The sequence below is a fragment of the Emys orbicularis genome, chromosome 5 (genome assembly GCF_028017835.1).
Source record: "Emys orbicularis isolate rEmyOrb1 chromosome 5, rEmyOrb1.hap1, whole genome shotgun sequence".
Taxonomy (NCBI): Eukaryota; Metazoa; Chordata; order Testudines; family Emydidae; genus Emys; species Emys orbicularis.
This window is the reverse complement of record NC_088687.1, coordinates 83889894-83905667: the sequence shown is the minus strand read 5'-3', so window position 1 is coordinate 83905667 and position 15774 is coordinate 83889894. Positions and strand designations below refer to the sequence as shown.

The following is a 15774-nucleotide window of genomic DNA, read 5'->3' as shown; positions in this document are numbered from 1 at the left end:
TCAGACCGCGACTTTATTATTAGATGTATGGGACTACCCGGCAGATAAAAGTGTACAGTGCAGGTAAACCCTGTTTGTTTTTTATTTACCCGGGCCGGGGGCTTCCACCAGCTCCCCACCTTTTTCCATCCAGTTCCCTCATCATACCCAGGGGGCTTTTACCAGCTCCTCCTCTTTTTCCATCCAGGTACCTCCAGCAAATCCATTGCCAGGACCTTACCATTATCTCTCCCCCCCCCCCTCGTAGGAGGGGTAAGGTGAGCTATAAGAAGGGGGTTGGCTCCCTGCCTTTCCAACCATAGGAGCCCCAAACCCCACACCGTTCCATTCCTTTAACCAGCACCTCCTTTTTAAGTCCTTTACCAGGCCATTTATCTGGTCACTGGATGCCTTCCCTATGGAGTACCTGCACTGGACATCCGCCACAAGGAGGCGCCAGCAATTAGCGTTGCTGCCTCCCTGCCACATCTATTCGGGGTCCCAAACATCTTCCAATGGCCTTTTATATGGCATCCCAAAAAACATGTTACCCCCAAGTTTAATAGGTGAACTTCCCTTCCTCCCAGAGAACTCGGTTGCCCTTTGCACGACCCATCTGAGGGAAGGGAGCAGAAGGAGACTCCACCGATTGGAAGGCAAAAGATGCACTGTCCTAGGGATGGGGGTTCCACGACCACCACTCCCAAGAGGAGGAGGAGGGTGGTGGTGGTCGGGGACTCCCTCCTCAGGGGGACTGAGTCATCTATCTGCCGCCCCGACCGGGAAAACCGAGAGGTCTGCTGCTTGCCAGGAGCTAGGATACACGATGTGACGGAGAGACTGCCGAGACTCATCAAGCCCTCGGATCGCTACCCCTTCCTGCTTCTCCACGTGGGCACCAATGATACTGCCAAGAATGACCTTGAGCGGATCACTGCAGACTACGTGGCTCTGGGAAGAAGGATAAAGGAGTTTGAGGCGCAAGTGGTGTTCTCGTCCATCCTCCCTGTGCAAGGAAAAGGCCTGGGTAGAGACCGTCGAATCGTGGAAGTCAACGAATGGCTACGCAGGTGGTGTCGGAGAGAAGGCTTTGGATTCTTCGACCATGGGATGGTGTTCCAAGAAGGAGGAGTGCTAGGCAGAGACGGGCTCCACCTAACGAAGAGAGGGAAGAGCATCTTTGCCAGCAGGCTGGCTAACCTAGTGAGGAGGGCTTTAAACTAGGTTCACCGGGGGAAGGAGACCAAAGCCCTGAGGTAAGTGGGGAAATGGGATCCTGGGAGGAAGCACAAGCAGGAGAGCGCAAGAGGGGAGGACTCCTGTCTCATACTGAGAAAGAGGGATGATCGATGAGTTATCTTAAGTGCCTATACACAAATGCAAGAAGCCTGGGAAACAAGCAGGGAGAATTGGAAGTCCTGGCACAGTCAGGGAACTATGATGCGATTGGAATAACAGAGACTTGGTGGGATAACTCACATGACTGGAGTACTGTCATGGACGGATATAAACTGTTCAGGAAGGACAGGCAGGGCAGAAAAGGTGGGGGAGTTGCGTTGTATTTAAGAGAGGAGTATGACTGCTCAGAGCTCCAGTATGAAACTACAGAAAAACCTGAGAGTCTCTGGATAAAGTTGAGAGGTGTGAGCAACAAGGGTGATGTCGTGGTCGGAGTCTGCTATAGACCACCAGACCAGGGGGATGAGGTGGACGAGGCTTTCTTCTGGCAACTAGCAGAAGTTGCTAGATCGCAGGCCCTGGTTCTCATGGGAGACTTTAATCACCCTGATATCTGCTGGGAGAGCAATACAGCGGTGCACAGACAATCCAGGAAGTTTTTGGAAAGCGTAGGGGACAATTTCCTGGTGCAAGTGCTGGAGGAACCAACTAGGGGCAGAGCTTTTCTTGACCTGCTGCTCACAAACAGGGAAGAATTAGTAGGGGAAGCAAAAGTGGATGGGAACCTGGGAGGCAGTGACCATGAGATGGTCGAGTTCAGGATCCTGACACAAGGAAGAAAGGAGAGCAGCAGAATACGGACCCTGGACTTCAGAAAAGCAGACTTTGACTCCCTCAGGGAACAGATGGGCAGGATCCCCTGGGAGAATAACATGAAGGGCAAAGGGGTCCAGGAGAGCTGGCTGTATTTTAAAGAATCCTTATTGCGGTTGCAGGAACAAACCATCCCGATGTGTAGAAAGAATAGTAAATATGGCAGGCGACCAGCTTGGCTAAACAGTGAAATCCTTGCTGACCTTAAACGCAAAAAAGAAGCTTACAAGAAGTGGAAGATTGGACAAATGACCAGGGAGGAGTATAAAAATATTGCTCAGGCATGCAGGAGTGAAATCAGGAAGGCCAAATCGCACTTGGAGTTGCAGCTAGCAAGAGATGTTAAGAGTAACAAGAAGGGTTTCTTCAGGTATGTTAGCAACAAGAAGAAAGTCAAGGAAAGTGTGGGCCCCTTACTGAATGAGGGAGGCAACCTAGTGACTGAGGATGTGGAAAAAGCTAATGTACTCAATGCTTTTTTTGCCTCTGTCTTCACGAACAAGGTCAGCTCCCAGACTGCTGCACTGGGCAGCACAGTATGGGGAGAACGTGACCAGCCCTCTGTGGAGAAAGAAGTGGTTTGGGACTATTTAGAAAAACTGGACGTGCACAAGTCCATGGGGCCGGATGCGCTGCATCCGAGGGTGCTAAAGGAGTTGGCGGAGGAGATTGCAGAGCCATTAGCCATTATTTTTGAAAACTCATGGCGATCGGGGGAGGTCCCGGATGACTGGAAAAAGGCTAATGTAGTGCCCATCTTTAAAAAAGGGAAGGAGGAGGATCCGGGGAACTACAGGCCAGTCAGCCTCACCTCAGTCCCTGGAAAAATCATGGAGCAGGTCCTCAAGGAATCAATTATGAAACACTTAGAGGAGAGGAAAGTGATCAGGAACAGTCAGCATGGATTCACCAAGGGGAAGTCGTGCCTGACTAACCTAATTGCCTTCTATGATGAGATAACTGGCTCTGTGGATGAGGGGAAAGCAGTGGATGTGTTATTCCTTGACTTTAGCAAAGCTTTTGATACGGTCTCCCACAGTATTCTTGCCGGCAAGTTAAAGAAGTATGGGCTGGATGAATGGACTGTAAGGTGGATAGAAAGCTGGCTAGATCGTCGGGTTCAACGGGTAGTGATCAATGGCTCCATGTCTAGTTGGCAGCCGGTTTCAAGCGGAGTGCCCCAAGGGTCGGTCCTGGGGCCGGTTTTGTTTAATATCTTTATTAATGATCTGGAGGATGGTGTGGACTGCACTCTCAGCAAGTTTGCAGATGACACTAAACTGGGAGGCGTGGTAGATACACTAGAGGGTAGGGATCGGATACAGAGGGACCTAGACAAATTAGAGGATTGGGCCAAAAAAAACCTGATGAGGTTCAACAAGGACAAGTGCAGAGTCCTGCACTTAGGACGGAAGAATCCCATGCACTGCTACAGACTAGGGACCAAATGGCTAGGTAGCAGTTCTGCAGAAAAGGACCTAGGGGTCACAGTGGATGAGAAGCTGGATATGAGTCAACAGTGTGCTCTTGTTGCCAAGAAGGCTAACGGCATTTTGGGCTGTATAAGTAGGGGCATAGCCAGCAGATCGAGGAACGTGATCGTTCCCCTTTATTCGACATTGGTGAGGCCTCATCTGGAATACTGTGTCCAGTTTTGGGCCCCACACTACAAGAACGATGTGGAAAAATTGGAAAGAGTCCAGCGGAGGGCAACAAAAATGATTAGGGGACTGGAGCACATGACTTATGAGGAGAGGCTGAGGGAACTGGGATTGTTTAGTCTCCAGAAGAGAAGAATGAGGGGGGATTTGATAGCTGCTTTCAACTACCTGAGGGGGGGGTCCAGAGAGGATGGAGCTCGGCTGCTCTCAGTGGTGGCAGATGACAGAACAAGGAGCAATGGTCTCAAGTTGCAGTGGGGGAGGTCTAGGTTGGATATTAGGAAACACTATTTCACTAGGAGGGTGGTGAAGCACTGGAATGCGTTACCTAGGGAGGTGGTGGAGTCTCCTTCCTTGGAGGTTTTTAAGGCCCGGCTTGACAAAGCCCTGGCTGGGATGATTTAGTTGGGAATTGGTCCTGCTTTGAGCAGGGGGTTGGACTAGATGACCTCCTGAGGTCCCTTCCAACCCTGATATTCTATGATTCTATGATTCTCTGATACACAAGGATCATCAAGGACTCCCGCAGCTGGGTTGCCAATGCCATGTACTGCAACACCCCTCCCTTCCTGATGGGCCATATAGGTGACCAGTCTCCCACATCCTCATATGCCATAGCTCCATAGCACCAGTGTCATCTACTTGAGCTAGTCGCTAACTCCTGGTGCAGGCCCCCGCACACTGTTGAACTGCAAACAAGACAGGGCATCCGCTATGCCATCATCCAACTGCAGGCACATGCTTGGAAGGAAAAGAGATGTTAAGGTTCAAACACGGACACAAATTTGCTCACTAACTTCATAACCTTGTGTGAGGTGGAAGTTTGACCTGCCATGCTGTCATACCAGAAACACATACTTTTATTGGGAGGGAGCTGAAATATGCCTGCCTTTGTGTTCCACTCGATACCCAGGTATGCTAATGTAGTGGAAGGGGCCCTCTATCTCGTCTTCTGCCTGGGGTACCCCCAAATGTTTTGGCAGGCCACCTGGTTCATTGTAGTGTGAACGGAGCCACCTTGTGGGTATGAAAAGTGATGTATTACTCGATATTCCCTTGCAGTGCTGTTGGGGACCGAACCCGGGGGCGGGGAGGGGTGGACCCTTAGGTTCCCTATCAGCAATTGATTATTATTTTTTTAACCTTACATGGGTGCTATTCCCTGAAAAGGGGATCCAAAATCCCAAAGTTAACCCCGCCCCCCAAATATAACCCTGAACACCTTAAGCCTAACTGGCAATGGTGCCTGTGCCCATTGGACCGCCCCCAATTTGCCCCCCTACCCTGCCTGTGTTCTGCACCTCATGACCTGCTTCAGCCGAGCCAAACCTGCAGCTGGCATGCCACCCACCCCAATCCTGTTTTCCCCTTGCGATCGTTCCCTACCGCTCTGGCAAGAACGGGCCAAACGGGTCCCAAAGCATATCTCGCACACATGCGTGAATCTACGGGGGCTGCGAAAACAACCATTGTTATTAAATGCCCAACAAATATTATGTAACTCGTGCCCCTCCTGAACTTGCAGGGGAAGGAACAGGCCACTTTCTGTGTGAATTCCTGGTCCCCGCAGTCATCCACTCTAACCACAGTGTGTGATGTAGTATGTCCCACCAGATCCCAGTTTGTGTTGCTGCCCTTAATTGAAACTGCTCATCATAATGAAACCAAGACATGCCCTCAAACGTAGTATGTGCCCACCTGATTATATCCATATAATTAAACAAGGCTGAGCTTCTCTCCAGATAAGCCTGTACTATCACACCTGCATAGATAAGGAAGGCCACCTTCCCATTTTCCCATGTTTTAGGCACCCCTGGCCACTTGGGAAACTCCTTATTCTGTTTGCTCTGTCCCAGCTTACACTCTGTCAACACCTCGCTATGCAAAAGGGATAATATGTCCACATATTCCCCTCTCAGGATTTTATCCTTAGTTGTCCTGAGCAGGTGAACTCCCATCGGGTCAGAAACCCCAGCATAACCGTATTCAGGATAGACTGACGGAGCAACCTCGGTGCCCTGTTCCCCAGTCCCCCCAGGAAGCTCAACTCTATCCCAGGAGCTTATACGTCTTAACAAATATGAGTTGACATGTGCCATGGGGTTTCAACCACACTGCTGCCTCCCACCCGTACGGGGGGTCTGCCCCACCTGCCTGTCTCCCGACTCCCAAACTCGTGCCCATGCTGGGCCTCCCCTGGAAACCAGGCCAGACCCATCACCCACAGATGCCTGAAGTTGTTGCAACAACAACTTAGTAGATTAGTTTGCAGCAGCTGTGCAACACCATTAGTGTCCCCAGCAGGGGCGCACCCTTCAGATGGGTCTGATATGGATTCCGGTACTCCCATTCCTGGCCCTGGCCTATTTGTTACTCTGCAAGGCTCACTCCTGTCCCCCATGATGAAGTGGGACTGTTCTTAATGTTTCCTCTGAATACTGTAGGGGTGCCTCAGTTTCCCCTATGCATTTCTTAAGTCTCTAGGCGGTGGAATAAGGTGGTGTAATTGTTGCAGAGCAAAGAGGCAGTGTACATAAATGGCTGACACTCTGTCTCCTGGCAACTAATGGCCTGGGCCCTTCCCCCCTGCAAGGTGATAGCTAAAGGTGTTGGAGAACAAAGGAATCAGGTGACCTCCTGGCCTAGGAAAGGGACAAAGCCCAGAGGAGGAGGGGCTGGAGAGGGAGTCAGTTTGGGGCTGGCTGGGGACATGGAGTGAAGTGCAGACGGGGGTGTCTGGCTCACTGCCCCCCAAAATGGACCCAGCTGAGTGGTCCTGTTCTCTGTACCTACAAGCTCTGTTTTAGACCGTGTTCCTGTCATCTAATAAACCTCTGTTTTACTGGCTGGCTAAGAGTCACGTCTAACTGCAAAGTTGGGGTGCAGGACCCTCTGGCTTCCCCAGGGCCCCGCCTGTGCAGACTCGCTGTGGGAAGCACACGGAGGGGCAGAGGATGCTGAATGCTCCAAAGGTCAGACCCAGGAAGATGGAAGCGGTGTGAGCTTCTTGCCCTGAAGACAGTCTGCTCACAGAAAGGAGACTTCACCAGAGTCCTGACTGGCTTCGTAGGGAGCAGTTCCAGAGCATCGCCTGGGGACTCCATGACACCCCCTCAAGTACCCTCTGAGATGGACAATTTGAGCCCGGATCCTGCACCTCCCTGAGGCCTGTGCAACCACCACACATTGTCACATTGCAAGGCAGGATATCACCTGTGCCACTTGTCCTCCCAAAATCTGTCTGTTGCAAAGCACACTCACCCCTGGAATCAGCCTCAACCCTGTCTCCTGGGTTCAGTGTAGAAGAACATCGTGGTTCTGCAGCCCAGTACACTCTGGAAGCCCCACAGTGCCTCCCTGCAAGCACCTACTACCTGGAATGAGCCTGTCCCTCTCTGGGGAAGTGGTGAGCTTCCCAACCTTCTCTGTGCTCTCACCCTCCTGTGACCATGTGGAGCCATGCTGCCCAGCGTGCCTGCATCCTCTGCTGCCTGCTGCTGTCTTGCCTGCTGGGTGGAGAAAGGGGTTTCCAACACCAAAGCTTGCACCTTTAAAGCTTTCCACCCTTACATTCCAAGGGGGTGAGTCAGTGCTGCAAAGCTGACCAACACCACCTTTTTGCAGCAGTTTCTGATCTTGTTCTCCCCCACTCCATAAAGCACTACTGTCTTCATCCGGCAAGCCCGGACAACGGCCCCCCTGCTTTCAGTGCAGGGCGGTCAAAGAGACCACAATTATATTGACTTAGTTTAAAAGAAAGTAATGAATGTTACCTACAAACATTTGATGGTGTTCAGCTATTAACATGTTCATTAAAATCATATTTACGTGTTTTTACACATGAACGAAAAAGCACTCTAGAAAAGTATCTGTTTTACTTCCATTGTATAAAATCAGGAATAGATTTAAAAGTTATGTGCATTTAAACACAGCAATCCTGAATAATGTCAGAGTGCAACAAGAGAGGTTTGAACGTCAGCTAATCAAGGAGATAAGCAATTTCTAATTAGTGATTGATCAGATGCTTTCCATTATGACACGCTAATTTGTGAGACGCATGTTGGACATAGACTATAACACAATGAAAATATTCCCTCCGAAACTACTGATGTCAAACTCATCCACTAACTACTAATTATCAAGTACCATAATCCACTTTTGTTATTTATTGCTTACAAATGCTTCAAATTTGGTAAAAATAAAATAGATAAAATTTTCACAATAACTTTACATGAAGTATTGCACAACAAGGCTCTTCAATACACAATAAAGGAGTGTTCAAATCCTCCATGAGGAAATTAACTGTACAACACTCATTAGTTTACCACTATTAAGCAAAACTTCATTTTTGATAAACGTTTAAAATATTTTCTAGATTCTTACAACTTATATTAACATTTATATTTCAGTCTGTATTTTAAACTGAAAAGTATTCAAATATAACAATTTAAATAAAGCTGGCAACTATGCAGCATTGTTTTCCTACCCTACTACAGCATCAGATCTTTTCAAGTCTGTTACTTCACATAAAACTGGAGAAAGAAAACTAAAAAATAATCAATAGTCCTCAGTCAGCCCTCTGTGGAAAAGAGGAAGATAAGTTTCATGTCTGTTATTACACAGACATTTCTCTAGTGGTTCACTTGTGCAGATTCAAACATGAGCAGCTTTAAGCTGCTCTAAATGAATTCTTAGCTCAGGACACAGTTCAGTTAGCAGCAGTTCCAACAAGACCTGAAAAAGAAAAGGAAAATTACTAAGATTAATGTAAACAGCAAATAATTTCTACCTCCTTTCTGAGATGTTCAGATAATCACAAATAATAGGATCACCTGGTTCATCTAGTCCATCCTACATGGGACTATCATTAATTTCCCATGTGCCAATATCATCATGCAGAATATTATCTGCATTACCCCAAAACTGATTTCTCAAAAAGATGAGATAGAAAATCAGTTTCTGATTATATGAAAAAGGAAGTTGGAGGAGGGAAGTGGTCAGTGTTGACATAATGTGCAAGATCCTCAGCTGGTGTAAATTGGTGCAACTCTACTGAAGCCACATCAACTGACATCAGCTAAGGATCTGTTCCACTATATCTAAGCCCTGGTCTACACTATGAGTTTAGGTCGAATTTAGCAGCGTCAATTTAACCCTGCACCCGTCCATACGATGAAGCCATTTTTGTCGACTTAAAGGGCTCTTAAAATCAATTTCTATACTCCTCCCCGATGAGGGGATTAGCGCTGAAATCTACATCGCTGGGTCGAATTTGGGGTAGTGTGGACGCAATTCGACGGTATTGGCCTCCGGGAGCTATCCCAGAGTGCTCCATTGTGACCGCTCTGGACAGCACTCTCAACTCAGATGCACTGGCCAGGTAGACAGGAAAAGCCCCGCGAACTTTTGAATTTCATTTCCTGTTTGACCAGCATGGCAAGCTGATCAGCACAGGTGACCATGCAGAGCTCATCAGCACAGGTGACCATGCAGTCCCCGAATCGCAAAAGAGCTCCAGCATGGACCGAATGGGAGGTACTGGATCTGATCGCTGTTTGGGGAGACGAATCCATGCTATCAGAAATGGCCAACCCAATGGGTGCTTGGTATGGGAAAGGAGGGCGCTGCTGTTTGAAACCATTCCCACATGTTATGAAGGTTGAAGAAGCTGAAAGACTGTGGTATACCATGGCTGCCTGCAAGCTGAATTCTGTTGCCCGGCCCCGCGTGTGTGATCTCTCACACCAAACCGGCAGGCCCTCAATATAAGAAGCAAAATACGACCTTGTACCAAAAGCAGATGTGCTATGTAATGTTAACAGCTTGGTTCACCATGAAAGAGTCTACCCATTGTTCTCTAAAATGCGTCTTTTTAAATACTCCTCTCCCTTTTTTTCCTCCCACAGCTGCAAATGTTTCAACGCTACCCCTATCATCTCCGTCCCAGAGGCTAGCGCAGATAAGAAGGCAAAAAAAAATGCACTTGCAATGAAATGTTCTCTGAGCTCATGCAGTCCTCCCGCACTGAAAGAGCTCAGCAGAATGCATGGAGGCAAACAAAGTCAGAGTCCAGGAAAGCAGAAAATGAACACGAGGACAGGAAAGACGAATGAGATAAGAGTTGGTGGGAGCAAGATGAGAGATGGCGGCAGCGCGATGAGCAGAGGCAGGATGCAATGCTGAGGCTACTGGGGGATCCAACTGATATGCTCCGGCGTCTGGTGGAGCTGCAGGAAAGGCAGCAGGAGCACAGACTGCCGCTGATGCCCCTGTGTAACTGCCCGCCCTCCTCCCCAAGTTCCATAGCCTCCTCACCCAGATGCCCAAGAACGTGGGGGGGGGGGGGGAGGCTCCGGGCACCCAACCACTCCACCCCAGAGGACTGCCCAAGCAACAGAAGGCTGGCATTCAATAAGTTTTGAAGTGCAGTGTAGCCTTGTCCTTCCCTGCTCCCCTCATCCACCTCCCCGCCTGGTACTTCTCGCCTCCCCCACCCCTTGGCTACCTTGGCAGTTATCCCACTATTTGTGTGATGAATTAATAAAGAATGCATGATTTTGAAACAATAATGACTTTATTGCCTCTGCAAGCAGTGATCGAAGGGGGGAGGGCGGTTGGCTTACAGGGAAGTAGAGTGAAACAAGGGGGCGGATTTTCATTAAGGAGATACAAACAGAACTGTCACACCATAGCCCGGCCAGTCATGAAACTGGTTTTCAAAGCTTCTCTGATGCGCAGCGCGCCCTGCTGTGGTCTTCTAATCGCCCTGGTGTCTGGCTGCGCGTAATCAGCGGCCAGGCGATTTGCCTCAACCTCCCACCCCACCATAAACTTCTCCCCCTTACTCTCACAGATATTGTGGAGCACACAGCAAACAGCAATAACAATTGGAATATTGGTTTCGCTGAGGTCTAACCGAGTCAGTAAACTGCGCCAGCGCACTTTTAAACGTCCAAATGCACATTCTACCACCATTCTGCACTTGCTCAGCCTATAGTTGAACAGCTCCTTACTACTGTCCAGGGTGTCTGTGTATGTTCATGAGCCATGGCATTAAGGGGTAGGCTGGGTCCCCAAGGATAACTATAGGCATTTCAACATCCCCAACAGTTATTTTCTGGTTGGGAAGTAAGTCCCTTCCTGCAGCTGTTCAAACAGACCAGAGTTCCTGAAGATGCGAGCGTCATATACCTTTCCCAGCCATCCCACGTTGATGTCGGTGAAACGTCCCTTGTGATCCACCAGTGCTTGCAGCACCATTGAAAAGTACCACTTGCGGTTTATGTACTGGCTGCCAAAGTGGCCCGCTCCCAAGATAGGGATATGCGTTCCGTCTATCGCCCCACCACAGTTAGGGAATCCCATTGCAGCAAAGCCATCCACTATGACCTGCACATTTCCCAGAGTCACTACCCTTGATAGCAGCAGCTCAGGGATTGCGTTGGCTACTTGGATCACAGCAGCCCCCACGGTAGATTTATCCACCCCAAATTGATTCCCGACTGACCGGTAGCTGTCTGGCGTTGCAAGCTTCCACAGGGCTATCGCCACTCGCTTCTCAACTGTGAGGGCTGCTCTCATCTTGGTATTCTGGCGCTTCAGGGAAGGGGAAAGCAAGTCACAAAGTTCCATGAAAGTGCCCTTACGCATGTGAAAGTTTCGCAGCCACTGGGAATCGTCCCACACCTGCAACACGATGCGGTCCCACCAGTCTGTGCTTGTTTCCCGGGCACGGAATCGGTGTTCCACAGCAGGAACCTGCCCCATTGCCACCATGATGTCCAAATTGCCAGGGCCCGTGCTTTGAGAGAAGTCTGTGTCCATGTCCTCATCACTATCGTAATCGCGCTGTCGTCACCTCCTCGCCTGCTTTTGCAGGTTCTGGTTCTGCACATACTGCAGGATAATGCGCGAGGTGTTTACAATGCTCACAACAGCAGCGGTAAGCTGAGCGGGCTCCATGCTTGCCGTGGTATGGCGTCTGCAGGAGAGCAGAAGAGCAGAGTTGCAGCAGAAGCGGTGGATGACAACAGATGCCACAAGAATAGATATTTATACCGAACGACGAGAGGACCTGCGAGGTGGATTCATGGCACCAGGAGAGCAGAGTTGCAGCGGAAGCAGTGGATGACGATGGTTTGCAGACCTACCTCACCGTCTGCTGCCAGCAGCACCCAGGACACAACAGCAGTGGTGATGCTGAGCTGAGCTGAGCTGAGCGGGCTCCATGCTTGCCGTAGTACGGCATCTGCACGGAAAAAAGGCGCAAAACGATTGTCTGCCGTTGCTTTCACGGAGGGAGGGGCGACTGACGACATGTACCCCAAACCACCCGCAACAATGTTTTTGCCCCATCCGGCATTGGGAGCTTAACCTAGAATTCCAATGGGCGGCAGAGACTGCAGGAACTGTGGGATAGCTACCCACAGTGCACCACTCCGTGAGTCGATGCTAGCCACGGTATTGACGACGCACTCCGCCGACCTACTGCGCTTAGTGGGGACATACACGATCAACTGTATAAAATCGCTTTCTAAAGATCAACTTCTATAAATTCGACCTAATTTCCTAGTGTAGACATACAGTAACAGAGGATCTGTATGAGGTGTAGAAAGCAGTAGTAAGTTGCATTTCTGTCTCAAGCGGAAACTACTTTTTTTTTTTTTAAACACCTGTTCAATAAGCAAAATTAGAAAGTCTAAATGACCATGTAAATGCAGATTCCCTTTAGTTGGAAAGAAATCCTTAAACCTTTAAACACTTTGAAAAACCTTCTAAATGTAAGAAATCTCATCAAGAAAACAATTTATTGTTTCTAGGCATATTGACATTTCTGAGACTACCAATTATTTTTTTTGTCATAGCATCTTAGAGACCCAGTGACGGATCAGGACCCCATTGTGCCAGGCACTGTACAAACACAAGAAAAAAAATCAGTCTGAAAGGTTCTAATACTGAGCCATTAGAATGTTCAGAACTTAGTAAGATAATAAAATTCACAGATAACATTCTGGTTACTCACATATAGTAGATGCTTATTGGCTCTAGTTTCTTGCAGTGCATTGAACACTTTGATTATACCATGACGGGCATTTTGTTGTCCAACAAGGCTCTGTAGAGTATCTGCAACAAATATTTTAGATTGTATTTTCATACTGATGTTGATAAAACATATCTGCTTACAATTACTTAATGGCAAGTGTACCAGAAGACACCACATACCATGACAGTGGGTTAGAGTTATATAGTCAGGCTCCTATTAAGCAAGAAACTTAAGCACACCTTTAACTTAAAGCATATGAGCTGTCAATGAATGAGATTACTCACATGCTTAAAATTAGGCATATGCTTAAGCATCTGCATCAAAGACCTTTAAAAATCAGAATTTTGTTTATGCTGTTTTGACAACACCCTCTGAGTGCTATTATCAAAGATATACCGGGCATATTAGATGCTTAGCAGTGCAGAGCATCAGGCCTGTATTCTCATGTTATTCAAATATTCACATACACAACATGAGTAGATAAGGGATACAATTAGTTAAATTAGTTGAAAATATCAGTTTCTGATCATCTGAACAAGTGACTTGAGGGGAGAGAGATGAGCTCAGAGTTTTGCCACAGTGCTGCCTCTCTAAATTAAAAAGCCTACATATCCCCAAATAAAGAGAGCAGTGAAAAAATTTCTAGATGAATTATTTACAATTTGAGTTAAACAAGTCTTATTAGGAAGGAAAAACTAGGGCTTTTTTAGTTGACCATTAGCAACATGCAGCACATTCCATTTTGCTACATAAAAAATAAGCCCCTAGACATCCTGTGTTTTTCATGAAGGAGCCAAGTAAGCCAAGTTATGTTAAGCCAAGTATGTATAATGTACCAAACGCCTATTATGATGTGCTTTATACTATATGTCAAATATTTTCCATGCACACTTTGTGTTGTGTTTTGCCTGTTGAACAAAAATTACAAATTACTCAAAAGTGTGTGTATAACAGAAAGCTTAGTGAAGCAGTCAAATATATAATTTAATCCTGCTCTATGCAGGTGATGGGGAGATCAGGTAGTAGGGTATTCAAGTTATATTAGGTAAAATTTGAAATCTACCTTCACAATTGTCAGTTGATTTACTATTAATTTCCTAGTCACTAGTTATAAAATGTTTTTCTGGCAGAAAACGATATGCTTATTATTTGTATATTCTCAGATATTCAGCTTCTTTGGAAGAAGATGGTCACAAACTTGAACAAATAGCTACATCTCCTGAGCTTTGGTGCCAGGACACAAATCCCAAAAGTTGATAACATTTCTTGAATAAAGGAGGAAAAGATTACCTTAACTTTGCCTACAATGAAATATGGTATAGCAGAAAGGTGAAAATGCCTAGGTAATCCTCAAAAGAGGAAGAAGCTGCAAGTATTGGCTTGAAAACATTAATACTATCAACTGAGGGTGTGTGGGAACGTGTTAGGAAGTGGCAAATTAGTAAGTGTGGATAAACCTCTAACCATTTTTCCCTAAAGCTCAAATCAAGCCTTCAAGCAATTCCTTGCAAATTGCTGATACCATATGGATAGTGAATGCATATTGTGTTATTTATATTAAATTATTTCAAAGAAAAGAATAATTTCATTTGGGGAAAATGTGTGTGCTCTAATTTTGTGCAGGGCTTTCACATGATGGTGATAGTAGACTCACTCAAGTTTTAACCCTCTATACAAACTCAAGAGCATACAGGTTTTATGAGTTCCAGTCAACAGAATAATCAACCATTTACATCTAATATAAAAGTAAGAAAAAAGGGTTCAGTGGGAGGATATTGACTGGCTTGAGCTGAGTAGATAAATGAAGATTTCTATATTTTTGGTTTCTTGATAAAACAATAGGTCTAAAAATATGGAGAAGGTTGATTTTAGTACATACTAATTACACACAAAAACATTAACTGAATGTTAAGGTTGCAAAATCAAGCATTCAAAAGTTATGAAATGCCAGAATTAGGGTTGCCTATGACCACGTGGTTAAAGTTTGGCAAAGTAATAAGCAACTGAAATCACAGTGTTATACTGGGAAGTATACTGGGAAGTATACTGGGAAGTAGCTGGCAACCTTAGCAGGCAGTGCTGCTACCTTTTCCACCGATAAAGAGGGATACTGAAACAATAAGAAAGAAAATTACAGGGATGGGTGTTTTATGACCACTAGACACTGAAGAGCATCAGTTTGTAGGGGTTCTTCCTACAGCCAAATGATACTGGCATGCTGTATGTGTGGCACAACTAGGGTGACCAGATGAGAGGAAGAAAATATCGGGACACATGGGAGGGGGGGGGTAGCCGGCGGAGAAAAAAAACCTGCAGTGCAAAATATCGGGACAAATTGCGTCCCGACCAACCATCGGTTGGGACACGGGACAAACACCTAAATATCGGGACAGTCCCAATTTTATCAGGACATCTGGTCACCCTAGGCACAACAACAACAGTGTAGAGACAAACTCCAAATAACTGAAGAACATTCTCAGCATAGTATAAATGGGGGGAAAAATGAGGGTATTTGTCACTAACGGAGTTTTCTGAATAGATTGCCTCTGAAGAACACCACTCTGGGAGACCTGTGCCAAGCTAAGCTTACCTGGAACTATATTAACAGCAGTTAGAATCTAGCCAGGAACATATGGCTCAGCTTCAGTGTGCTGATACCATGTCTACAAAATAAAGCTAAAGAGATCTGATGGGCGATCAGCACTTCTGAAAATCAGGCCACTTAGGTTAGGCTCCTAAATCCATATAGAGGCTTGTAAATCAGAGTATGAAATTTTTGGCCTAAAACATTCTGTTTTGATTGAATGCAAAAGAGATGTAAATCTGTAGGAAAAGCTTAGTGTATTCAGCTAAGCTGCTCAGAAGTGGTTAGAACATGGGACTGGGAGATAGGAATTCTGGGTTATTTTCCTGGTTCTATGCCTAAATTGTTGTATTCTACATTGGAAAAAAGTTACTTAAACTCTCATCTTACAGACTAGAATAACAGGAAGAAGTTCACACAGGTACATATGCCAGCTATGTTCACAATTTGATGCC

At 46.7% G+C, this 15774-nt stretch overlaps 1 protein-coding gene across 1 annotated transcript in view; it reads right to left on the bottom strand.

Annotated features, from left to right (window-relative positions):
* Positions 1-7870: 7870 nt before the first annotated feature.
* SNX25 (sorting nexin 25) overlaps positions 7871-15774 on the bottom strand; it is a 172213-nt gene continuing 164309 nt past the window's right edge. Inside the window, exons 18-19 of the mRNA XM_065405159.1 lie at positions 12715-12815; positions 7871-8426 (exon numbers count right to left, since the gene is read on the bottom strand). Of these exons, the coding sequence (XP_065261231.1) occupies positions 8346-8426; positions 12715-12815 (182 nt within the window). The 3' untranslated portion in view covers positions 7871-8345. The remainder of the gene's footprint in view (positions 8427-12714; positions 12816-15774) is intronic.